At 38.4% G+C, this 27,524-nt stretch overlaps 1 protein-coding gene across 15 annotated transcripts in view; it reads left to right on the forward strand.

Moving 5' to 3' along the window:
• Positions 1-7,232: 7,232 nt before the first annotated feature.
• Positions 7,233-27,524, forward strand: part of CDC27 (cell division cycle 27) — a 58,797-nt gene continuing 38,505 nt past the window's right edge. For 3 of the 15 annotated variants that reach the window (XM_027081297.1, XM_027081299.1, XM_027081304.1), the window contains exons 1-3: positions 7,248-7,384; positions 18,801-18,876; positions 27,317-27,464. In XM_027081297.1, coding sequence (XP_026937098.1) covers positions 7,358-7,384; positions 18,801-18,876; positions 27,317-27,464 — 251 coding nt within the window. In that variant the 5' untranslated portion in view covers positions 7,248-7,357. Of the gene's footprint in view, positions 7,385-14,462; positions 14,612-18,800; positions 18,877-27,316; positions 27,465-27,524 lie in introns of all 15 variants that reach the window. The other 12 variants (XR_003427663.1, XM_027081302.1, XM_027081308.1 and 9 more) reach the window with 10 other exon arrangements.

Genomic DNA, 27,524 nt, shown 5'->3' on the forward strand with positions numbered 1-27,524 from the left:
TGTACACCTGAAACTAATGCAATATTGTAAATCAACTATACTTCAATTTTATAAAAAAAGAAAAAGATAGGATGAAGCTAATAATTTAGATTAGGTAGCACACGGAATATTCTGAGGAGGTGATATTAAGGCTGAGGCCTGAAGGATGAGTAGAATTTAACCAGTTAAAGAGAAAGGGAAAAGTACTTTAGGAAGAAGAAGTAATATTTGTCAAGGCTTACACTTTAATCACTCAGTCAATATTTTTTAAACATCTACTAAATATGTAATGCTTTTCAAATAACAGTATGGAGAAATATAAGACTTGGCCTTCCCTTAGCGAGACAAGACATAAATAGAATAACCAATTGTATTAGTCTGCTCAGGATGCTATAACAAAATACCACAGACTGGGTGCCTTAAACAACAGAAATTTATTTTCTCATAGTTCGGAGGCTAGAAGTTCATGATCAAGATGCTAGCAAATTTGGTTTCTGGTAAGAGCTCTCTTCCTATCTTGTAGTTGACTGCCTTCTCGTCATGCCCTCATATGACATTTCCATGGTGATGGGCATGCACAAGGGAGGGCAGTAGAGAAAGAGAGTGAGCTCTCTGGTGTCTCTTCCTATAAGGACACTAATCCTATTGGATCAGGGCTCCACCCTTATGATCTCATTAACCTTAGAGACTCCATCTGCAAATACAGCCACACTGGGGGTTAGGGCTTCAACATATGAATTGGGAAGGGAGGGGGACACAAATATTCAGTATATAACATCAATCAATAAACAAAAAATAATAATAGGAACAGGTATAGCACAGGGAACTCTACTCAATGCTCTGTGGTGACCTAAATGGGAAGGAAATCTTAAAAAAGAGTGGATATCTATATATAGATATAGATATGGATATATATATATATAACTGATTCACTTTGTTGTACAGCAAAAACTAACACAACATTGTAAACCAACTATACCCCAATAAAATTTTTTTTTAAATAATAATAGGAACAGAATGAGTTTATTCTATTCGTTCATTAAACAAATAAGAATGAATACCCATCATGTACAGGCATATCTTGTTTGATTACATTTTGCTTTGTAACCTTCTACAAATTGAAGGTTGTGGTAACCCTGCATCAAGCAAATCTATTGGCACTATCTCTCCAACAGCATTTGCTCACTTTGTGTCTCTGTGTCACATTTTGGTAATTCTCACAATATTTCAAACTTTTTCATTATTATTATATTTGTTATGGTGATCTGTGTCCAGTGATCTTTGATGTTACTACTATTAATTGCTGAAGTATTTTTAAACTAAGGTATGTACATTTTTTTAGACATAATTCTATTGCACACTTAACAGACTACAGTACACTATAAACATAACTTTTATAAGCACTGGGAAGACAAAAAATTCATGTGACTTGCTGTGTTTTGCTATTTGCTTTATTGTGATGGTCTTGAATACAACTCACAATATCTGCAAGGTATGCCTGTACCAGATACTGTATTAAGGGTGGAGAATACATCCTGCAACAGGCAAACAAGGCTTCTATCATGGAGCTTACAGGCTAGATAGGAAGTAATCACAGTAAAGGGCAATAAGAATAATGACAAGTATGTTAGCACTTGAGCAGTAGCAGGGATAGGCAACCTATCCCTGTGTTCCAACACATCAGAAAAAATCTAAAGAAGTATAAAAAAAACTAAAGAAGTATATTTGGAGGATGGGCAGAGATAGCCAAGTGAAGAGTGGAATTAGAGTGTTCTGGACAGAGAGAGCAGTATATACAAAGACTGGGGCAAGAAAGTGGGTCAAGAAGTTCCATGTAGCTGGTGTAGGGGAGAGAAAAAAACCTTTTCCCTCTATCCTCTTATTTTCAGGATCTGGGGCCCTGCAGATTAAACTGACAAAAGGCGGGTTAACAGAATTTTTAAAAACAACATTTTAGGGCTTCCCTGGTGGCGCAGTGGTTGAGAGTCCAACTGCTGATGCAGGGGACATGGGTTCGTGCCCGGGTCCGGGAAGATCCCACATGCCGCGGAGCGGCTGGGCCCGCGAGCCATGGCCGCTGAGCCTGTGCGTCCGGAGCCTGTGCTCCGCAACGGGAGAGGCCACAACAGTGAGAGGCCCGCGTACCGCAAAAAAAAAAAAAAAAAAAAAAATCAACATTTTATTTACACGTGCAACATGCATACACGTGAGCGAATTCAGTGATAAGTGACTCAAAGAGGTGGTTAGAATTTGGGGCCTACCTATCATCTTAGCAAAGGGCAATATATTTGTGGAGAAGTAACAAGACAAAGAAACAGGGTTTGGGCCTCTAGGGGTGGTAAATTGTAGAAAGGTAAATAGATGGGGAAATGAATGGAAGATAAAGGTTATTTTAGTAAGGGTTTTTGGTGCAGACCCAGCTCGGTGCCAACCCTCTGTCTCCAGTGATAATGGTTGTTTTCCTGCTCCTTTTACAGGAGAGGGGAGGGGATACACCTTCACAAAGGGGAATTTATGTCATGCTTTTAGGCAGATAGGGGGAGGGCAAAAAGATTTATGTTTGCTGTCTTAATTGCTTTCAGTTCAAAATAATCCTCATGCCAAAGTGGCATTTTCTGATCCCCTTCACTGGAATATATAGTATAAGAGGGAGACAGGCGACTTAAGGCTGAATGAGGAGGCAGAGACTAGACCTTGGACAGCCTTGTAAGACTAGTTAAAGGGTTTGGACTATTTCCTGAGAACAATGGGAAATCCTAAATTGGGGCATGTAAAAAGTTAATAAACTGAAACTTCAATTAAAATGGAGTTGGGAGACCAGAAGAGGGCGTGAGAGCAATAGCAGAGCCCAACAGGAAGAAGAAAGACTTCCTCTTCTTTCCTGGCAAGAGCTCAGCCAATGAGAGACTGTCACAACTCAGCCAAGGAAGAGCCATGGACTTTTTGTTTACTATAGCCCTCCTGACTTCCTTTTCCCCTCTATAAAAGAGTTCTTCTCCATTTTTGTTGGGGACTTTCACATGACTCACCATAGTTGCAGATCCTGAATTGAACTTTGCTGATCCCCCAAAAAACATTTTTTTGCTGAAGAAATAACTGTTAGTCTATTTTTTTATTTTTAATTTTTTAAAATTTATTTATTTATTTATATTTTGGCTGCGTTGGGTCCTCATAGCTGTGTGCAGGCTTTCTCTAGTTGCAGAGAGCGGGGGCTACTCTTTGTTGCGGTTCGTGGGTTTCTCATTGTGGTGGCTTCTCATTGCGGAGCGCGGGCTCTAGGCGCACCGGCTTCAGTAATTGTGGCACGTGGGCTCAATAGCTGGGGCTTGCGGGCTCTAGAGCTCAGGCTCAGTAGTTGTGGCGCACGGGCTTAGTTGCTCCATGGCATGTGGGATCTGCCCAGACTAGGGCTCAAATCTGTCCCCTGCATTGGCAGGCGGATTCTTAACCACTGCACCACCAGGGAAGTCCCAGTCTATTTGTTTTAGGTCAACAGTGGGGAGGCTTAGCGAGGGGGGTCCTGACATGATTAAACTTGTTTTTGGAGGTAGGTGAGACTTGAGGCAGGAAGAGACATGAAGGTGTCTATTTAGGAGGTAAAATTAGTAGGGCTCTGAGACTGGATGTTAGGGCTAAAAAAAGAGTGGTTTCAGGTTTGGACAATGGAGAAACTGGGATAGGTAATATTTCAAGTAAGGTAATATTTCAAGTATGAGGAACGAGGAGTTCCATTCTGAACAAAGTATTTGTGAGACATCCAGTTGACAGCTAGGCATTTAGGTCTGGAGTTCTAAAAAGAGTCTGGCTGGAGATACAGATTTTGGAACAATTTTAGATAAAAAATTGAGGCCATGAGAATGAAAGAGTTTGCCTAAGAAGAAGGTGTAAGATGAGAAGGCCTAGAACTGACCCCTGAAGCATTCTAATGTTAGGGGTTCTGTAAAGGAAACTGATAAAGAACAGAGCAGTAGGAGGAAAACCAGGAGACTGTGTGATCAGAGATGCCAAAGGAAGGGGGTGACTTGAAGAGAGAGAAGCGAAGATGGTGGGGGAAGCTTCACGGTCAGGTAGTACAAAGTGGATAAGAGGCAGCGTACAACAGGGACAAGAGGAACGTACAGATAAGGAGGACTGAAGGAATTCAGAAGAGTAAGCTTGCTCTGGCTATACCAGTGGGCCTGCACCTTGCCAATGATACCATGTCTAGTTTCTTGAATAGTTCCCTAAACCCTGGTTTCCAAATCTGATTGAATATGAAACAGACCAAGAGGCAGGCTAAGGAAAAGGATGATTTATCATGTTTGGAATAATGCTTATTGTAACCTAACTCCACTTGCCAGCTAAAGATATGTTGATAATGGGTGATGGCAGGATGCTCAAGTGGTTGCTGGACAGTGAGTTTAAGTAGGTCAATCAGGAACAGAAAAGGAAGTAAAAATGCTCTAAAAGAGTCCATCAAAGCACAACTTCAAACAATGGGGTCTGAATGGGCACAAAACCACAACAGATGTGTTAGCCCAGTGAACAATGGTCAGAAAAGAGATGCTCTTTATTAGAAAAAAGAAAAAGAGGGCAGGGGGGTGGGGGTGAATTTTAGGCAAATTCTAAGCTTAAGAGCCAGAGTGCTAAGCATCACAGAGTCTTTAAATGCTGAGCCTAGACACACATTTTTACACAAAAAATATCATCTTTATATATCCTGTGTTGTGAGTTCCTACATTTAAATTTACAAGAATCAAATGCACAGGTACAAGACACAGCAGCATGTTGTGTGAAACAGCGCTATGTGTGTAAAATAACAAAAAGCTTAGCATGAGCAGTCATGTGACTGTTATGCACATGCAACTTTAGTCCACTTTAATAGAAGTCATCCAGATAGTAAAAGCAATAGTCTTATTGCCTTCTGAATTCATTTGACTAAATCTGGAGTGCTGTGTTCAGTTAAAACATCACATTTTAAGAGTAATATCGCTTACCCACCCCTGTCTTTCCATTCCCACTGCCAGTCTCTCATCTCAAAGATGGTCAATCCCTCCCATGGCACAAGCCTTTTGCAGTGTCACTTTGCCATTCCTCCCATCTCCTCCTGTTGAGACACAGGCTGGCCCTGTGTCTTAATCTGACCAATAAGAAGTGATGGGGTTTGACTTACAGACCTAGGCCTTAAGGGGTCTCACTGCGTCCGTTTTTGCCTTCTTGGTTGCCAGCCGCCAAGTCAAGAAGCTAGGATTAGACTACTGACTGATGAGAGGTCATGTGGAAGTGAAATGAGGGGCTCAGCCAACAGCCAGCACCAAGGCCCCAAACATGTGAGTGAAGCCATCTTGGATCTTCCAGCCCTAATCAAGCCAACGATGGTAATATTCTGTATCTATGCTATCCAGTATGGGAGTCGCTAGCCACATATGTGTATTGAGTCCTCAGAATGTGGCTAGGGCATCTGAAGAGCTTCATTTTTAATTTCACTTGAATTTAACTAAACTGTAGCTAGTGGCTACCACACTGGACAGTGTAGAACTCTATTTCCACTCTAATTCATCCAGCATAATCCTGCTAACAGAACAGGGCATATGGCAGCATAAAATCACCTTAGCACCTACCCTTTATGGGGCTATAAGTACACAAGCAGTGACTAGAGATGGCTGGTGGTAAAGGTTATAGCTCTGTCAACTGGTGTTTAAAACAAAACAAAACACTCCCCTGCAACATCACCCAAAGGAAGGGAGTGACCCATTCTAATCTGATTTTATCTGCATAAAATGTGAGAACCAGAAAGGGAAATTTCCACACAAATGGAATATACCATTGAGTCCCACATCTACCCTAGAGATGTCCTCATCAGGACAGCAACCTTTAAAAACTGTTTTCTTCAACCATATGGTTACCAAAGGGGAAAGGGAGGAAGAGAGGGAGAAATTAGGTGTGTGGGATTAGTAGATACAAACTACTATACACAAAATAAGCAACAAGGATTTACTGTATATCACAGGGACCTATATTCAGTATCTTGTAATAACCTATAGTGGAAAAATAATCTGAAAAAAGAAAATATATCTGAATCACTTTGCTGTACACCTGAAACCAACATGATATTGTAAATCAACTATACTTCAATTAAAAAAATATTGCAGAGACTGTTTTTCTCATCTACCAAAAACCAAAATTTTAATAGTTCCCTGTTCACACATTTCGGGGGTAGGGGGAGCAAGAAGGAAATCTGAGAGCCTCTTATGTGTGTTAGACACAGTCACATACATTAATGCACGTAGTTCTCTTAACGGTGTTTTTTCAGACTAAGGAAATAGAAGTTCAGAGAGATTGTGACTTGCCTAAGGACCTAAAGCTAAGTTAGTGCCAGAGATAAAATTCAAATCCAACCTCCGGATTTCCCAACACACCACAACGCCTCTCTTAACAAGAATAAAAATTTCTGCTCTCCTGAGATTTTCCGTGATCTGGCCACCTAAATACTCATTTCCAGTTAATGTCTTAACTCTTACCAGATTGATCTCATTCTGCATTCTTTCACTTTCTCCTTTCATTTCTTCTAAGTCTACCCACCCTTCAAAATCCAGTTGAAGTCTGAAACTTTCTTCATCTCAATGCTAATTAATTTCCCTTTCCTCTGAATTTTTATGTCACTTATAATGGGCACCACATAATGTAGCATTCTTTGTTACATTACTTTTCGTTAAACAGACCGTAATCTCTTTCAGGACAGAGGTCATACTAAATCTTTGAAGAATGGCAATCTTTCCAATTTCCTATTTCCCTTTGAGCCATGAATAGGTAGTTCTGGAATGGATGAATGACCTAAACTCAACAGACAGATACTTCTTGATTAATTAAAGTCAGCCCCAAACTCTCGAGTTTAACTCTTTGCTTAATCTACCACGCACCAATTAATCCAGCAAGGTTGAATGGCGAACCGAGACCTCGGCCCGGCCACGTAAGGCTCCCAGCGGACTCCCGCACGCCACGCCCAGCCTATTGGTTGTCGATGAGGCGTGCCCCAGCCTTGGGTGGCCGATGGGGCGTGGCGTGCGTGAAGGAAGGCGTGCCCGAGAAGAGGAACCTACGCTCTGGATCACACTCGGTAGTCTCCGGTAGTCCTCGACAACTTCCGGCAACGGTCTCCTCCTCCGCTGATTCACCTCGGGTATTTCCGGTCTCCTTCGGGCCTCTTCGTCTGGCTCCCGCGCGGGTCTCTCCACTTCGGGTTTTTCCGTGTCCCGCTCGGAGGTGCTCGGCAAACGCTCGGCTTCCCCCATCCCCCGGTAACGGTTGCTGGTGAGTTTAAATGAGCCGGGGCTGGCCGGGCCGGAGCCGCTACGGGGGGGGCCTGAGGCACTGCAGAAAGTGGGCCTGAGCCACCAGGATGACGGTGCTGCAGGAACCTGTCCAGGTAATGGTAACCGTCTTATCTGAGGCTTGGCTCTCAGCCTCGGTCGAGAAGCAGCGTATGGCCACTCCGCGGCCTGGTGCGGCCTAGGCCCAGCTGCTTCTCCCGCCTACCCTCACGCCGGCTCCTGCCTGTCTTCTCGTTAGTTCCGAGGCCTTGCCCGCAACCTCAGCCGTGTTACCTCTGGCCCTACGTTACTTCTTCCCCTTGGTGTGAGCGGAGTTCGGCAATAATACCTCATTTCTCCCTGGGGCAGCGTCCGGTGAGCCCCTCCTGTCAGCCCAGCGGCTGGGCCCCGGCCGGCGTGAGGGATGAGGGGCCGACAACTCGCCCCAGGTGCTCTCTTGCCTAAGGATGTTTGGGAGGCACGTTTGATCGGCGCTTGTACGATCTTCATAACGGTGGGGCAAGTTTGCAGGACGAGTGTTGGTTTTGTTTTTGTTTTCTGTGAGAGGGTGGAGGGAGGGTAGGATCGGTGTTTTTAATACTAATTTCTATTTTGGTAACAGACTTTATAGTCCACGTTGCTTTTCTCGCTCAGTAAATTTCCCTCTGGACAATGATCTGCGAAGAGAGCCCCGAGGCCCAGTGCCGAGGCTCAAGCACCTATACAAGGGGAGAGGGTGGAAACGGCAAATTGGATTTTTTCCATTACCTGTGAGGGGGATGAGGAGTGTTTTATTGTGCCTGTTTACAAGGCGTTCAGAAAATGAAAGACAAATGATGGTTTTTCCATCCATACCACACCAAGGTATGCTTTGACGCACAGTGCTCTGTTGGCATGGAAGAAACACTATTGGATTTTTAAGTGTGTGAAGCAGTGCCAAGTCATTCCCCCCCCCCCCCCCCCCGCCATCTGAAGAAACTGAATCTTTTGTCCCTTGATGATGGACCAGGTCTGTGAGACTTTCACCCTATCCTGTGATCTTTGACTTAATTAGAAGAGTTGACCTCTATCAACTGCTGTCATTGAGTCATGGGCTTTCTTTATTTTGAAGTTATAAAGCAAACCGATTTTAGAAATTGCTTCATATTGCCCTTAAAGACCTGTGATGTCAAATAGTAAATATTTTAATACATCACTCCTTCCATATTTCCTTAATTTTTCTTCACAGGATGAAATATCAACTTCTCCTAGTTGGCTCCTTCTCCAGCTCTTTACATATAGCAGCTATTCGTTTTTTAATTAATGTAATGTGGGATTCTGTCTTAGGAAGTTTACCTGTTTGTACATTATACTGGTGCTTTCAAAGCTATTTCTTTCCATCCAAATTTCTCTTACTAGTGAAGAGTCTCTTTTTAAGATTTTTTTTTTTTGAGGCCTAACATGAAATTAGAAGTTGCTATCTATACTCTTAAATGGATAAGCAGATCACTCAAGTTGTTTAATTTCTGTTTCATATTTTTGTTATTTTGTCTTAATAATTAATGATACATTTGCCCTATAGGTACAGCTTCTAAAATGATAAACTAGTTTTATTGCTAGCCTATAACCACTTTTTAATAACAATTTCAACTTGCATAAAAACATGGAGAAGAAAAGAAACATGTAGCCAACTCCTTGATAGTACCCATCAGGTTTTCTCTTTTTCCTTAAAGTACTCTTAGCAGTAATGCATTTAGGTATTTTTAAGGCTTAAGAGTCAAATTTGTCTCCCCCCACACACACACTACCTTTGTTTATTAAATTTGGGGACAGAGGTAAGAAGTTTTAGGATATAGCTAGGTGAGAATTTTGGTTATAATTTTTAGGATAAGAAGTCATTCAAGAAGGGATCTGGAGCAGTAGGAGGAACAAGCAACTTTGGCTACGATGATAAAGATAAACTGATCAGGGATAGTGCTGAAAACAGGAAAGAAGAGTAAGGAAGAAAATAAAAATAGAACAACTAAATAAGATACTTTTTTTTTTTAAACTATGATAAGCGATTGCATGTATTTGTAGAGGAATGAGAGTAAGTTGAAAAAGCGTTTCCTTTCTAGGGATGCCTCAGGGTTTGAGGTATTACTAGGCATAGGAAAAAGTTGAGAGAAAAGATGAGCAACTGTTTTTTGCTTTTTCTTTTTTTAAAGTTTTAACATGGAATACCCAGGTTGATATGTCACATAAGCCTAAATATAAGTGCTCCAAATTATCTCTTATAGGAAATTGTTACTTTGAGTCTTTGCAAAAAATCTCACCTATTATGAGGCAGAAATTCTGTCAATTATTTTATTTTTAAAATAACTATTTAGGGAAGACACACTAGCCTAAGTGACTTGAATCCATGCTAATTTGCATGTTTATAAAATTCACCTGATGAAATTGATTTTTAAAAAGACATTTTATGTAGATTTATCAATTATTCCTGGGGGTAGGACATCACAGAAGTGTTGGATGAAGTTGTAAAAATCACCTTAGTAAGCAGTATAGTAAGTGGGTGCTTTACACATATAATATTGTTTTAGAGATTATTAGATAGTGAAGGAATACTTTTGGCTTGGGATAAGATGAACAGGGACAGCATCTAACGTGGATTCATAAGGTACCATTTTCAAGTAATAGAATTGAAGGTAGTGTATTCAGGAAAATTGTGTTAGATGATTCCCACCACCCCCCGTAATGGCTTTTCAATAAAGCTGTGTTATCCAACGAGAGTAGAAAAAAATGAAATTCCTAAATATATTTTATGCTTTTAAAAAATATATGTATGTAACTAAATTGATAAATCAATAGGCATTTGACTATTTGATCTTCATTGAAAAAATTTATATATTCAAGTTAGCTGAAACATTTTGTTTATAAAATTTTCTTTTGGAAAACAGATTACATTATATTTAGGTCCGATATAGTGTCTTGAAGACAGTGCTACATAGTACCTGAAATGGGAGAATAAGCTTTGGGATGGGGAGGTAGAGGGGGAAGTCGTTACAAATATGTAGTAATTCCTTTATGGACTAGTATCCCGATATAGCCTTTGTGCTTATATATAGAGAAAGCATGAGACAAATAATCACAAATTAATAATTATAAACTGTGATAAGAAGGGCACTATAAATAGGGTGTTAGGAGAGAGACCTAATAGGAGGGTCCTGACCTAAGTCAGATCTGCAATTGGACCATCAATGTTCAGAAGCAGCCTCAATGAAAAAAATCAAATTGGGAAGACTGTTATGCACCTGCTATGTGCCAAGCACAGATAAAAGACATTCTAACACCTACTCTAAAAAGGATGTTAGGAAAGTTCCTTTTGAGCAAATAACATTGAACCTGAGTTCAAAGTTTGAGAAGGAAACAGTAGTTTGAAGAGCATTACAAGCAGAGAAAACAGCATGTGCAAAGTGCCTAAGACACAGCAGAACTTGGCATTGGAAGAACTGAAAGAGGGCCAGTGTGGCTGGAGTTGCATAGTAATGGAAGGCCATTATAAGGAGTTCAGTTTCATTCTAACTGTAATGGGGAATCACTGAAGGATTTTCAGCCATGGGTTGACACTATCTGATACAGATCTTAAGATCTCTCTGGCTACTATACGTGAAAGGTCAGGGAGGAAGGAGGCAAAAGTAAACACAGTCTTAGGATGAAGGTAACCTAGACTAAAGTGGTAGCAGTGAAGTAGGAAAGAAGTAGATAAATTCAAGAGATGTTTTAGAGGAAGAACCAATGAGACATGGAAATTGATTGTTTGTGGGGGGATCAAGAACAGCTACCTGGATTTAATTTTGGGGGGCACCATTTAATAAATGGAGAATTCTTTGAGAGGACACAAATTTGAAGGAGGACAATTAAGAATTCTGTTGTGAACAAATTGAGTTGGAGATATTTGTGAAACCAACCAGTAGAAATGTGGATATGTAACCTCTAATCTTTTGAGGGGTCTAGTCTTGTTGGGAAGATAAGTATACTTAACAGGAACAACTGGATAATGTTACAAGTCAGTATGTGATTGCACAGATAACAATAAATACAGGAAAGAGAGATCCTTGTAGACTGGAAAAATGGGAACGGTTTCTTGAAGGAGTAGAACTTAAAGCTTTAGAAGGTGGAAAGGGTTTGAACTGGTAGGGAAGAGAGAATATTCTTGGCATGGAATGGCATGAGCAAGAGCCCAGCGTTGAGAATGGTGTTTAGGAACAGGAAAATAATAAAACTATAGCATTGGCTAGGATGGAAATAGAGGAGGAAAAGATAAGGTTTTGCTAGCCAAGTAGAATCAGGTTACAGGGGACTTAACATCCAGGCTGAGGAGTTTAGATTTAATTTGTTGGTAATAAATAGGCATTATAGGTTTTTCAACAGAAAAATTATGTAATGAAAGCACTGCTTTGGAAAAATTAATCTGATGCTATTGGGAAGGAGGGACAAGACAAGATTTAAGGAGACATACAGGCTAGTAGAGAAATCCAGTTACATGGTAATGTATATCAGGGTTTCTCAATCTTGGCACTATTGATGTTTTGAGCAAGCTAATTTTTTGTTGTAGGGGTACTGTCCTGTGTATTGTAGAGTGTTTTGCAGCATCCCTGGCCTCTACCCACTAGATGTCTCCTCTGTTTGTGACAACCAAAGATGCCCCCCAGACATCACTACATGTCCTTTTGGGGGGCAAAATTGCCCAGACTGAGAACCACTGATGTAGACCTGAACTAAATTAGAGTTCTAGAAATTAGATTGTAATGTATAATAGGAAAATTCCACAGTGATTTTTTTTCTTCATACCTTCTTATATTGTTCATTTCTTTTATGATCTAAAAAAAGATCTTTTATAATCTAAAAGAAAACTATTTTCTTTTTTGACAAAAACAAGAATAACACAAAACAATCTATGTGGTCACATTTAAGTCTGAATTAGTTGTACAACTTACAGAGGTTTGTTTATATTTAAAATAATATTTTATATTTAAGAAGAGCAAGCAAGTAAGGAACTTTGCCATTTCATTTCTGTGGTGTTGATTTAATTATCTTTAAAATCACTGTAGCCTAGGACTGACCCATTAATTTAATCAGTAGGATTTCTCTTTTAAACTTTTTTTGGGGGTCGGTGGGTGTTGCTCTGTTTGGCTTCATAACCTTTCGCAGCATTTCGTCCATGTGGCTTTACTTTGTAGAACTCCTGAAGTGATTCACTGAGTGATATTCTTTTATGGGCAGGTTTACACCAGCAGTTGAGCAGTAGATGAATAACAAGGGGGCTAATCTTAACCCTGTCTGTCATGAGCTACCAATTTGTAATGCTTTAGAAAATAGTTTATTCCCCACTCCATTCCCCCAAAAGAGATACATACCGTCACTCAGATGCTGGAGCAGAGTGGTGATGAAAGCTGTTATGTGGCAAGTTTTACTTCTGGGATGTATGGGAGTTTTTGTTGCCTGCCTTCACTGTCCCTTTCTGACCCTCTTAAGAATTGGTGATAAAGGAATGATGTTGTTCTGAGCAAAACTTGATTTTAAATCAGAAATGGATAGAACTCTTGAATATGATACTTTTTTTCTCTTTCATTTATTTAATTTTAAAAAGACAGAAAGTCAAAGTTCTAGGAGTTTTGGGCCACAATATTAATGTGCCAAATTTTCGTGGTGATCAATATCACTAATGTAGCTGGTGAATCAATCATTGAGTCTTTTTTTTTTTTTAGTTATTTTACTTTATTTTTTCAGCATCTTTATTGGAGTATAATTGCTTTACAATGGTGTGTTAGTTTCTGCTGTATAACAAAGTGAATTAGCTATACATATACATATATCCCCACATCTCCTCCCTCTTGCGTCTCCCTCCCACCCTCCCTATCTCACCCCTCTAGGTAGTCACAAAGCACCGAGCTGATCTCCCTGTGCTATGCGGCTGCTTCCCACTAGCTGTCTATTTTACATTTGGTAGTGTATATGTATCCATGCCACTCTCTCACTTCGCCCCAGCTTACCCTTCCCCTTCCCTGTGTGCTCAAGTCCATTCTCTACGTCTGCGTCTTTATTCCTGTCCTGGCCCTAGGTTCTTCAGAATCTATTTTTGTGTGTGTGTGTGGCTTATATGTTACAAAATAAACAACTGTGGCAGATATAATGAGAGATGTTACATAACACAAACTATAAATTATATTTATTGAATTTGTTTATATTAAGAGCTGGAAAAGCAAAAGGTTTTAAGTGCCTAATGTGTGCCAGTCAGTATACCAGGAGCACCATATCATTTCATTTAACCCACACAAGTCCAAAAATAGAGTTCCATTTTTCACATGAGGAAATTGAGGCTGAGAAACGTTAAATAATTCTGCAAAGTCACACTGCTGAAAGTGCTGGCACACACATTTGAACACAGGTCTCCAACATCAAATCCTGGGTATATTCTTTCTCTTCACCATGTTCTTTTAGTAGGTTCTTAGGAAATCCCCATATTTTATAAAGGAGTAATTAGGTGGTAATTATTTGCATTACAAAAATAATTCTATGTACCATGGAGTTTCTTTCGAGATTTCCAGAGATCCTTAACTATTGGACATATAATAATACAGAAAAACTTAAGGCTAAGACTAACATAAAATGCTAACAGTGGGAGGACTGCCAGAGTTCAAAGACCATTTGTTTATTCATTCACCATACATTAGTTAAAGCACCTACTTAAAAAGTACATAATAGGGCTTCCCTGGTGGCGCAGTGGTTGAGAGTCTAACTGCCGATGCAGGGGACACGGGTTCGTGCCCCGGTCCGGGAAGATCCCACATGCTGCGGAGTGGCTGGGCCTGTGAGCCATGGCTGCTGAGCCTGCGCGTCCGGATCCTGTGCTCCGCAACGGGAGAGGCCGCAACAGTGAGAGGCCCGCGTACCGCAAAAAAAAAAAAAAAGTACATAATAAATGCTGGGAGTATATAGTGAGCAAAAACAGATGTAGTCCCTACCTTTCTAAAGTTTATATTATAGTGAGGAAGACATTATTCACATACTCTTCTAAATATGTGTAAAATTAAAACAGTGAGAAGTATTGCAAAGGAAAGGTACTTGGTGTCATCAGAGTGTATAAGGATGCCTAACCTCATCTGGGTGTCCTAAAAAAGCCTTCCCTGGGAAAGAAGTCCAAAGAATGACTAGAATTTGCATATTTTGAAGGAAAGGAAGGGGGTGTGCCAGGCAAAATGAACTGTATGTTTAAAGGACCTGTGGCAGAAGGATAACATGGCAGATTTGAGGAGCTGAAAGAAGGTCGTTGTGGTAGCATGGAAAGCATGAGAAAATATGATGCAAGATGAACAGAAGAGGTAGGTACAGACTATACCACACTGCCTAGTTTGGTGGCTTTTGCTTTTATCATTAAGAACAGTGAGAAGCCATTGAAGGATTTTAAGCAAAGGGGTGATATGATCAGATCTGACTTGTGAAAAGCTCATAGGGAGAGAATGGATCATAGGGTAGAAGAGAATTCAGAGGGACTAAGTAAGACACTCTTAAAGTAATCCAGGGAAAAAATGGTCTGCCTTTAAAAGTAAATGTTTAGGGGACTTCCCTGGCAGTCCCCTAAGTGCAGTGGTTAAGACTCTGCGCTTCCAATGCAGGAGGCGCAGGTTTGATCTCTGGTCGGGGAACTAAGATCCCACATGCCACACCAAAAAAAAAAAAAGAAAAAAGTAAATGTTTATTAAGTTTCTTCCTTTCATTATTACTGCAGTTGCCTAATTTAAATGAGTATCGGGGCTTCCCTGGTGGCGCAGTGGTTAAGAATCCCCCTGCCAATGCAGGAGACACGGGTTCGAGCCCTGGTCCGGGAAGATCCCACATGCCTTGGAGCAGCTAAGCCCGTGTGCCACAACTACTGAAGCCCACGCACCTAGAGCCCTTGCTCTGCAGAAAGAGAAGCCACTGCAATGAGCAGCCTGAACACCACAATGAAGAGTAGACTCCACTCGCTGCAACTAGAGAGAGCCCATGCGCAGCAACGAAGACCCATCGCAGCCAATAAATAAATTAATTTAAAAAATTTTTTAATAAAATGAAATAAATGAGTATCATTTTGAAAGATACCTATAGGCATAGTTTCAGAACCCTAGGTCATATATGGTCTGGTAGAACACCAGAAGGCCAGATCAGTTCTTTGGGGGGTTTAGAATTTAGCCAGTCACTGTGCTAGGCTTATCTCAGAGGTAAGTATTGTTATCCTTATTTTACAGATGATTAAAGCTAAAGGTCAGAGAATTGATTTGGTCATCTAGATTAGTGTCCGAGGGATCTTTATCTGCCTTGGATTGAGGTGTGGAGATCATATTAAGTATTCAAGAAATAATTGAGTCACATTAGGTTTGAATACCCTTTAGCTGTTGTTTTCTGAATGACTTTGTTTTTGAGTTATTCTATCCAAATGTTGAAATTCTCTGAGGAAAACACAGTTTATTGCATTATCTTTTATCTGTCTCTTTGTTGTGTTGTAGTATAGAGGAAATACAGATTAGATAGCAGTGATTCTGTAGTATGTTTAAAACCTGCTATTATATTCACTCCTTGCTAACACCACATATTTTTGTTCAAAGGTTCAGCTTTCTGGCTGTTTGATAAGAAAACAAAAGCACAGTGAGCACAATGACAATGACCAGATAGGTGCCTGTAGAATAATACCCGACTTATTTCTCATTGTCAGTAAATACCTGAAAATTCAAAATGTTAAGGCTTTGTGTAACCTACCTGAAGAACTTGATTTTCTCAAATTGGTTAAGTTTTTTATGTTGTTGTTTTTTTTTTACTGCAATCAGGATCATATAGCAAACAAAGTAGATGCTCAATAAATATTTACCAAATGGATGAATGATGTATTTCAGAGGTGGCAGGCATATTGAATAAGATGATAAGGAAAATGATCCAAGTAGTATGGAGACATGATCTCAGCTGCCATTTACCAGAAAAATCTGGTTATCTTCCAGGTATTTATAGATCACACCACTGAGAGATTTTATTGCCCCCAAATCTGATGTATTCCAACCCCTCGGTCAGACTGACCCTTATCTCCTTACCAGATTCTTGGTTCCTTTATAATGTTTTGCTTATTGTATCAAGGAAGAAACAGCTGGATGTTATTTTGTATTTTTTTATATTGCCAACATTAATGTTTTAATAATGTTTATAGGAATATCTTATATTTTACTTCCAGATTGGGTTACTAAAAGTTTACAGGTCAGTAAGTGGAAAATGGATTCAGAGTTTTAAAACATTCATTCAACAAACTTTATTGAGCCTTCACTATGTTTTTGTTTTGTTTTTGTACGCCGGCCTCTCACTGTTGTGGCCTCTCCCGTTGCGGAGCACAGGCTCCGGACGCGCAGACTCAGCGGCCATGGCTCACGGGCCCAGCCGCTCTGCGGCATGTGGGATCCTCCTGGACCAGGGCACGAACCCGTATCCCCTGCATCGGTAGGCAGACTCTCAACCACTGCGCCACCAGGGAAGCCCAAGCATTCTCTATGTTTGAAGACAGTTATCTAGGATAACTAGGGAAATAACTTATTAAGTAGGATAACCAGGGAATTATAGAGAAAAATAGAATCTGGCTTTTGCCCGCAAGAAGTTGCAACCTAGTTAACCAAATAATATAACCAAATCTAATAAAAAGCCTGATATTTTTTTAAAAAGTATAAACAAAATTGTCTAGGACCTCATAGAATGGAGTAATTAATATTGCATGGGATAGATCAGTGAAGGCTTCATGAAAGGAAGAGACCACGTAAGCTGAATTTTGAAGAAAGGATGACAAATTTCAGGAGATAGAAGTTAAAGACAAAGGACAGCCCAAACAGGTGAAGACTCTGAAATATGAAAATACAGCTGATGTTTAGGGACTGACGGAGCTTTGTTCTGTAGATGTTTATTGTGTAAACTTTGTGGGGCTATCCAAGAGGAATCATTAGCAAGTTTTGATCAGGGAAGAAGACATTATAGTGATAATGATGAGGGCAGCAGCTAAAATTTATTGAGTAATTATTAGGTATGTGCTAGGAACCATTGTGTACTTTATTGGAGTCTTATGTTTTAAATTAAGAGACTGAGTCTTAAGAGACATTGTTACTTGCCCAAGACACAGAACTAGTAAGTCATGGAACATGAATTTGAACCCAAGCCTCTCACTATTGTCTCCTGTTTAGCAGTGATGATGTTTTTGTTTGAGGAATTCTGGGACAGGATGGATTACATTGTAGCCTGTAGGTAGAAAAACGACATAGGAAAATAAAAGTTTACAGGAAAGAAGATTCTGTTACAGACTGGGACTAGGAAAGAGGGGATAGACCCTAGGTACTTTTCTTTATGTGCAGTTCTATAAATGATGGTTAGATTCACTAACCAGCCCATTAAAATCTTTTAAATCCATAACTTACCCAGATTGATTTACCAGTACAATTGTTATTTCATGTATACTTACCCAACGTTTCTGACCTTGTATAGTGAAAGACTTTTTGAGTTTCAAACAAGGAGTACCTCTCCTAGTCCTGGCAGTGGCAGTGCTCCTCAAGGCACTAGTACTGCTGTAGTCTCTAATATGCAAAAGAGAAAGCATGTTTCTAGGTCAGTAACTTGTCTCTTCCCCTTTCAAGTATCTGAATTGAATTCCATAAATATTTATTGAACACCTTTTATGTATTGGGCTCTAATACTGTCTCCCATCAGCTAGACCAGTGATTCTTAATGAACCAAGATATTTGTGAACCCCACACACTGTATACACATTTTCTGCATATATGTCCATGTGCTTTTTTCTGGGGAGGAGGTCCATAGCTTTATAAGTTTTTCAAAAGAGTATACTATAAAAGGAGACAGAACTACTTACCTAGAAAGTAGAAGAATCGTTCTGAACCCTGAATGCTTACCAGTAAAAAGGTTTAAAAATAAGGATATCTAAACTCAATCCCAACTTCCAGAGATTGTGATTCAGTGGATTTGAGGTAGAGCACCACAAGAAAGGGTTGATAGCCACTGATCTAGACAGGAGTAACACTAAAATGCACTCTATGAGAACAGAAACTATTTGTTATTTATTGTGTGCCTAGAGTCTAGAAAGTGCTGGCACATAGCAGGCACTCAGTAAATATTTATTGAATAAATGAATATTAGAGCTCTCCAGTGAAGAAAGCTTTATGAAGTAGATATTATTTAAGCTGGGTCTATAGGGATGAGGAATTTATAAGAGGAGGTAGGTGAAGGAGCCCACATTCCCCAGTGAAGGAAAAGGAAGTACAGAGACACAGAGGTCTAAAATTTCATGGGGAGTTGAGTGAGTAAATTCAGATATGTTAGGAGCCATACAGTGAAGAGCCTTATCTAATATGTTACGGAGTTTGCACTGTGGGCAGTGAGGTTTTATTACTTAATTTAGACATGTTAATTTGAGTATTATATGCAAGGCTCTGTGCTAAGAGTTACCTTGAAACTCTCTATGTTTGTATATTTATGTTCTTTTTCCTCCACTTACAGGCTGCTATATGGCAAGCACTAAACCACTATGCTTACAGAGATGCAGTTTTCCTCGCAGAGCGACTATATGCAGAAGGTTTGTAATCTGTTCATTTCTATAGAACTGTAAAAGAATAAAATATATGGAATTCCATCACTTTTTATGACTGTAACAAGATTCTGGGTATTCCTTTTTTTTTTTTTGGCCACGCCACGCGGCATGTGGGATCTTAGTTCCCCGACCAGGAATAGAACCCGTGGCCCCTGTGTTGGAAGCACGGAGTCTTAACCACTGGACCGCCAGGGAAGTCCCCTGGGTATCACTTTTGTTTTATCTTTATGATTGACACTAGTTCATAAAAATATTTCCGAGTGTCTGTGTAGCTCCTTATATGCTACTTTTAATAACCGTGTAGAGTTGCTTTGGGTTTTATGCTATGGTTTACTTAATCATGTTCCCCGTCTTTAGGTATTTTTTCCCAGGTTTTTTATTACAGTCTATATTCTGTGGCTTAGAGCATGGGTTTTGAGCCTACAGCCTTAGTACAAACCCTAACCCTGTCACTTAAACATGCAGTAGTATACTGTGGGCAAGTTACTTAATGTCTGATTATTTCAGATTTCTCATCTACAAAGTAAAGATAATAGTAACTGTCTCATAGAATTGAAGAATGAAGTAGTATATTTAAAGCATTTGGCACAGCCTTCTGGCATGGTAATAAATGCTCAGTAAACATTAGCTGGTAATGTGTGTTTTGTTTCTGTCATTAATTATTATAATCCTCTTTCTAAGATGCTAAGATAGATAATTATGTACAACTTTTCTTTTAAGTCATTTCCTTGGGTTATATACTCTAAAATGGAATTTATGAGTCAAAAGGTGTGATCAGTTCTACAACAAATTACTTTTTGCCCAGTTGATAACCCAGCAGAGAGAGGTGTGATAATCAAGGTGTCACCAATAGTGTAAGACTTCCTTCATAGTCCTATCAATATCAGATTTACCATTATTATGTATTTTTGCTTACTGGAAAATTGTGAGGTATTTTGTCTTGCATGTTTATAACTGTGAAGGATTCTGGGTATTTTCTCAAGTGTTTATTTTAAATGTATTCCTATTTCTGTGAGCTGTATCTTTGTTTATTGCATATTTGCTCCAGATTCTTTGCCTTTTAATCTTAATTCTATTGATTTTTATTAATCTGGTATTTTAAATTGTTACGTAGTTGAACTCATCAGCTGTGTCATTTAAACTTTCTCCTATTGCTCCAATAGCTGGAAAATTGTCATCTTTCTGCAACTCAATAAACATACAGTTCTTGGTAGTTTAAAAAAAGTTTTTAAAAATTTCTGCTACAACTAAGATCTGACATAACCAAATAAATAAATAAATAAAATATTTAAAAAATTTTTATCATAGTATTATTACTTAGTTTGGTCCATGTTATTTATTAAATAATTTCCCCCCTGCCCCACATGGTATCTTACTTGGTTTTATATTAAATTTTTATTTTATTTTTAAAATTTTTATTTATTTATTTTTTATTGAGGTATAGTTGTTTTACAATGTTGTGTTAGTTTCTGCTGTAAAATGAAGTGGAGTTCCCTGTGCTATACAACAGGTTCTCATGTATTAGATTTTTAAAAAATGTTTTACTCTGTCCCCAGAACCTCTCCTTTCTTTCATTAGTTAATTTTGTGTTTTTAATTCAGTATCATACTGTTTTATTATTAACACTTTATATTGTCTTTTAATATCTAATAACGCCTATCTCCCATCATTTTTTTCCCAATTCTTTCTTTGCTAAGAAGTCTTTACCCTTTTTTTAATTCTTTATTTTTTTCATGTGTATTTTACTACTGCTTTGAAATTTCACAAATATTTTGATCAGTGCGGACCTATATAAGTCTATGAACTAATTTAGCAAGTACTGACATGTTACTATCTTAAAGCCTTCTTAACCAGGAACAGTGCTGCCTTCTTTTTACTCCAGTGTTTAACTCAGTTTTCCCACTTTTTGAGTAACCTCCCATTGGATTACTTACCAAAATTTTTAATTTTTTTTATGATTGTAGGTGAGTTTTTTTGTGTGTCTGCATGAACTAGTAGTGGAACCTTTCTGCTCAGTTATATGATTTTACTCAAATAAAGTGCTTAGTAACCCAACTGCAGGCATAGAAGGTAGATATTAGGGGCTTGCTAGGCATGTGTCAAAAAGGGACAAGGGATAAGAACATTAAGAATACAGGCAAGATGTGGACCAGGAAATGTAAACTACATAGGAAAGTTAACACAGGAAGGGATTGGTAAATAAGAGGTTTTAGAGAGGTACTGGAAGTCCAGATGAAGTTGAATTGGGAGATATATGAGAATAACTTAGGAGAGGAAGACTGTGAATGAGGTGCAGAATTCTTTCGTTAATGAAACAGAATGTCTTGAATTTAGTAACTGAGAGTTATAAGGAGAAGGTATGAATCTCAGGAGGAAGGAATTTCACAGAAGGACAAAGGGTAATGCTTGGAAAAAGTTGTGAGAAGCAAGGAGGAAACCAACCTTACTGTGGGATAGGAGGGAATTAGCATCCCTTTGGGAGTGCCGACAGGTCCTCAGGGGAGAACAGGAGTTCAGTGAGGAAAGTGAGGGAAGATCTGTTGAGCAGAAGTCTGAGGTCCAAATGAAAAGATTTAGAACAGTGAGAGGCTTAGAAAGAAGGTAATATAATAGATTGCCCTATTCTGCTCGATTATGTAAAAGCAAGGTTGATTGTGGATAATCTATTTATATATATTTTCATTGATACCTAGGCAAGCCCCCATTTTTGCTGACTTATACTTCTTTCTTTTTTTAAATTTGTTTATTAAAGGGTAGGCAGTTTCTAGTTTATTATAGTTAGGTTCCAAAAGATTGCAAATTAGTGGTTTCAAATTTAGATGAACAGGTTTTCCCATAGAATTGAGGCAGGATTCCAAATTAATCCACATAAAGCTGTTTAATCCTCTTACTACCTGTGTCTGATACAGTGCTTAACACTTGGAAAGTTGCTCATTGTTAGTTTCTCTCAATATAGAACCTAACTACTCTGTTTGACTATATTTCTATGAGGGAAGATTTTAGAATTTAAGTGCAATGGGAGTAGATACTATCCCAGCTCAATAATAATAACAGTAATTCTACCATTTATTGATTTCTTACTGTGTAGTAGGACTCTGAGTACTTAATATTAATTCCTTATTTAGTCTTCAACAATCCTATAAAATAGACATTGCTATTACCATTTTAGAAATGAAGGAACTAAGACCATTGTTCACCAGGTTTCTACCTGTCTTAATGATTAATGGGCCAGATGTAGAAATTGCATTGAGTATAGTGATCTCCATAAATTGGGCTTAGTTGAAGAGAACTGAATCAGAGTAAAAGGTTCAGCATCTGGTTCTCTTCTCTGTCTTAACCATTATATTGAGAGCCCAAACTCACAGAAATATGTGACTGCAAATGGCAACATTTAAAAAAAATTACTTACACAGTTATGTTAAGGTCATCATTGAGGGAAGTTTTCCAAATACTTCTAAAGATATGGCATGTTGTATCATTTTTAGGCCATTGCCTGTGGAAAATTTGATAAATGTTATCTTGTTGCTAAAAATTCAAGTCACTTTGTCATATGGGGGGACAGAAAGGATATCTGGCCCATTGGCCTACTCTTTTACTGTCATCATTAAATTCTTACTGGTGAAGAATATGATGCTTTTTTTGTTTTAATATTCTCTTTATTTATTTATATATTCAATTCATTCATTCACTCATTCGTTCATTTGCCATGCCGTGCAGCTTGCGGGATCTCAGTTCCCTGGCCAGGGATTGAACCCAGACCACGGCCATGAAAGCCTGGAATCCTGACCACTAGGCCACCAGGGAACTCCCAATGCTATTTTTTTTTAATCATCATAGTTTTCATTTTCGTTAGGTGTTAGTGAATTAAGACTCTCATCTTCCCAACGAACTTTTTAAATCCAAGACTCAACTATTTCAATGCATTAACTTAGATGTTTCACACAAACATCACATACATCAAACTCAATTCATGCAAAACTGGATTCATAATGTTCCCACTGTAATCTGACACCAATATGTCTTAGAAAAGCTTCCTAACTGATCTTCCCATATTTACTCTTTCCTGCCGCTTCCCTTTCCCCCTCCCAAATCAACCCATTCTCTTTACTTTCCTTCTCAAAACGCTTTAGAGATCTATAATAGCTATAATAATTTATCCCTAAATCTTTACATAGCTTGCAAAGCCCTGCACGATCTGGTTGTCTGCTTTCTCCTTATGTATTGTCATTTCCCCCTCAAACACTAAGGAGCCTTTTAAAAGTTCCTCCAGCCCTCTTATCTGTGGTGTATTTACTCCAAGCATATTTTCAAAGTATTAAAAAATATTAACCCCCATCATATACAACAAGTATAAAACCAGTTAGTACTGAAGTTTAGGAGGTGAACAAATATAGAGAAAATAAAAATTAAGAATAGTATTAAAATACTGAAGTTGTATATGTAGGTGAAGTGTTCAACAACAGAAATGACTCTGAAGGGTGGAACAAATCATATATGTAAAGTACAGCGCCCAGGCATTTGGAAACAGCAAAAAAAGTGATAAAACGGAATTACTTGAGTTTGTGGCTCAGTGTCATGTATATATACCCCACATGAATGTCAGATGACTACTCAGGTATTGCAAATTTAGAAAGTCAATAATAATAATTTAATAATGGCACCTAGAGCTCTTACTATGTGTCAGGTGCTATCCAAAGTACGTATATTTAACTCATTTAATTCTAACAGCACTAAGTACTTAGAAGTAGGTATCACTATATCCTTATTTTACAGATGAAAACACAGAGGGTCAGAGAAGTTAACTTGCCCTAATAAATCACATAGCTAATAAGTGGTAGTGCGAAAATCCGAACTCAAGCGGTTTGGCTGTAGGGTCATTACTCTAATCCATGTGCTATACTGTCTGTAGGTGATGTGAGAACTTAAAAGATAATTAAGATGAAATGTGTAGGGACTTCCCTGGTGGTCCAGTGGTTAAGACTTTGCCTTCCAATGCAAGGGGTGTGGGTTCGATCCCTGGTGGGGGAGTTAAGATCCCACATTTTGGCCTTGCAGCCAAAAAAACAAAACATTTAAAAAAAACCCAAAAAAACCCACGGAAGTGATATTGTAACAAAATTCAATAAAGACTTTAAAAAATGGTCCACAGCAAAAAAAATCTTAAAAAAGATGAAATGTGTATCACAAATCATAGATGATTCCATAGGTTTTATGCCCTTTGAATACTTATAACATCAGAGTTTTTGAGAGGGTGGCAAGCAGAGTACTCTAACCTCTAAGGAGTTCTCTGTGGTATTTGTAGAGTTTATCAAGGCTAGGTAGAGAACACTCACCTCAACAGACTTTTTTAAGTCTTACCAAAACTGGTGCATTTTGGAAAAGGCTGCTCATTTAGATTATAAGCCAACATGAAGAAGAGGTGTCTGTCTGATTTAAAAGCACTGAGGGACTAATTCATCTTCCCATTTGATGGAAATGTATGTGAAGGATGCAGGCTTTAAGCTCCTCTTAATTATTTTGGGCTCATATTAAATGACCTAACCTATATTTGAAGCCTAACCTGTTTGTAAGAAGAGGACTTTCAGTATTGTTCTGTAACTTTCTGTTCGTTTTTTCACCTAACAATGCATCCTGGAAATCTTTGTCAGTTTTTTTTTGACAGCTGTAGAGTGTTTAATCACATGGATGTACCTTAATTTAACTCGTACATGATTGATTTATCAGTATTACTTTAAGAGTAACTTTGTGGAATCAGTGTTTACTTTATTCCTGTTTATAAAACACAGCCATCTCAGGACCACCCATGGGTTCTGCATCTGCAGATTCAACCAACTCCAGGTGCAGAACCTGCAGCTACAGAGGGCCAGTTGTATATTATGCACCATATAATTCCCAATCACATATTTTAATTAAGGCTGTTAATAAAGGATGGCAAATAAATGTCATGCAGACATCTATAACTATTTCCAGATCCTGGTATTTTGATCTTTGCACACTTACTGGCAAAGCCATGATCAACCTTAAAATTTTTCTGAGTTTAGTACTTGAGGCAGCCACTGTCAGTCAGTTGGCGTTACTGTTCCAGATGAAATCTATTTGTCAGTACTCTACCTTTTTTAGATTTATTATAGCCACTTACTGCTGGTTCACTAGCTATGTTTGGGGCTGTCAAGTTATTTCTGGGAAGCCTCAAAAACCACCCATGTCTCTCCATGTGTTTTACAACCCTTCAAGTTGTTCTGGATTTACTTCACTATCTTATAGTTTCATTAAGCTTAAGATTTGTTTAAACCTCCAATCTATAATCTCACTTAAACATATAGTTTTTAAGTCATCACACTTCAAAAAAGTAGTTGCAGTATGACACTAAAATCACACACACAATATTTGGTATCTTTATACCAAATATTGTGTGTGTGAAAGCACTGAGGGACTAATTCATCTTCCCATTTGATGGAAATGTCCCTGAAGGATGCAAGCTTAAGCTCCTCTTAATTATTTTGGGCTTTTATTAAATGACCTAACCTATATTTGAAGCCTAAACTGTTTGTAAGAAGAGGAGTTTCAGTATTAGGAAATTTTACTACAGTGAAAAATGGACCTAAACATAAGTGTTTGTAAACAAACATTTGATAAAGCATTTTTTTAGCTGAAAGTTGAACTAGTTTTTGGGAGCCATTGTTTATTGGTATAACTAGTTTTTAAAAGCTTACTTTTTTAGATGACAAGAAACTAGGCCTTTGCAAAATCTATAAGAAATCACACTTTCTAACTTATGTGAATTAGCACTTGTATTTCAATGAAATTAACAGTTTGTTCCCACTGCAGTAGAGCTCCTCATTCATTTTTTTGCTTCTGAATCACAGATACTACTATAGATCCTATTAACACATATATGCTAAAATTTCTTATCATTTACTACATGTCATTTATTGTATACTGTTTTTTATACTAGGGTTTCATGAAAAATAAAATGGACCAGAGAAGAAGGGTTCTGTTGGGTTTTGCTTGCACATACATGACATACAACAACAACAGCAAAAAAAAGAAGAAAGAAAGAAAAGAAAAGAAAAGAAAAAGGAAAATCTTTATAACAGGAAAATTTCAAATTACTTTTTTATCCCACATCTTTGAGTTAACTTTTCAGGAAGATGTGGCAAGTTTATCTGTACTTTAAAACAGTGATTCTCAAACTTTAGCATGCATCAAAATCACCTGAAGCGTTTATTACAGCACAGATTACTGGTCCCCACTCCCAGAATTACTGATTTTAGGGGTCTGAGCTGATATGGGGCCCAAGAACTTCCATTTCTAACAAGCTCCAAAGTCATGCTGATGCTGGTATAGGGACCACACTTCAGGAACCACTGGCTTAGATGATCCCTCAGTGCCTTGATATTATTACATAACCCATTTTTAGAAGCACAGAACAGATTTTCCCCTCTTTCTTTCTATCCTCTTTATTGTTACCTTTCTAGACTCTCATCTGGGGACTTCCCTGGCCGTCCAGTGGTTAAGACTCCGCGCTTCTACTGCAGGGAGCATGGGTTCGATCCCTGGTCCATTGGGGAACTAAGACCCCACATGTCACGTGGCGTGGCCAAAAAGAAAAAAAACCTCTTATCTGGATTGGTTGTGAGGTTGTGAGGATAGAAGTGAGGTGATGGTCAGTTTGGAAGAGAGTAAGGGGAAAAGTGCCACATTTCATTAACTAAGGCATTTCCTAATGTAAAGAAAAGGCAAGCGGTTGATAAATAATTCTGCTCTTGCCATTAAAGAGCAGTTTAATTATTGTTACTGGACAGGTGTCAAGTCTGTCAATTGAGTGTTTAAATAGTGTGGATATTCACAATTTAGAAATTTTTTTCCTTTTTCTTAAATTATCTTGAATATACTCTAGTGTATATTTGGTGTTAGAAGTAAGTGGGTTGGTTTTTTGTGTTTGTTTGTGTTCCAATCTGGTCTTTTTTTAATATACAGATTGATAATTACGTTTATAACCCTGAGTTTCCCTCTCATGAAATTTGACTTCTGTCCTCTCAAAGAGTCTATTAGAAAAATACTACATAAAAACAAGATGCTTTTCTGGTAGTCTATTTAAGGGTAGTTGTGTGCATGTGTTTGCTTTTCTTAAAGATTTACAGAGAATACTACGATTGTCTTCCTTGTATTATTTCCTTGGTTCCTTGGGGAACTAACTTTTCTATCAGAATATTATTTCCTTGGTTCCTTGGGGAACTAACTTTTCTGTCAGAAAAGTATTTCTCCTTAATTCAAATTTGAATTAATAAATTGTTTTTTGTATTAAATAACATGGCTGATTTTTTGTTGTTGTTGCTAAACTTGTTTACCTATTGGTAGGTGAAAATGATTACCATTCAACATCCTGAATAATAGGCAATTTTTCTTGTGTGTGTGTTCTTAGTACACTCAGAAGAAGCCTTGTTTTTACTGGCAACCTGTTATTACCGCTCAGGAAAGGCATATAAAGCATATAGACTCTTGAAAGGACACAGTTGTACTACACCGCAATGTAAATACCTGCTTGCAAAATGTTGTGTTGATCTCAGCAAGTAAGTTTCTAAATCTTTTCTATCTAATTTTGTTCTACTTACACTGTAGAATTCTGGATA

Source organism: Aethalodelphis obliquidens, unplaced genomic scaffold (assembly GCF_003676395.1).
Source record: "Aethalodelphis obliquidens isolate GAN/ISIS:26980383/991018 unplaced genomic scaffold, ASM367639v1 scaffold44, whole genome shotgun sequence".
Classification (NCBI taxonomy): Eukaryota; Metazoa; Chordata; class Mammalia; order Artiodactyla; family Delphinidae; genus Aethalodelphis; species Aethalodelphis obliquidens.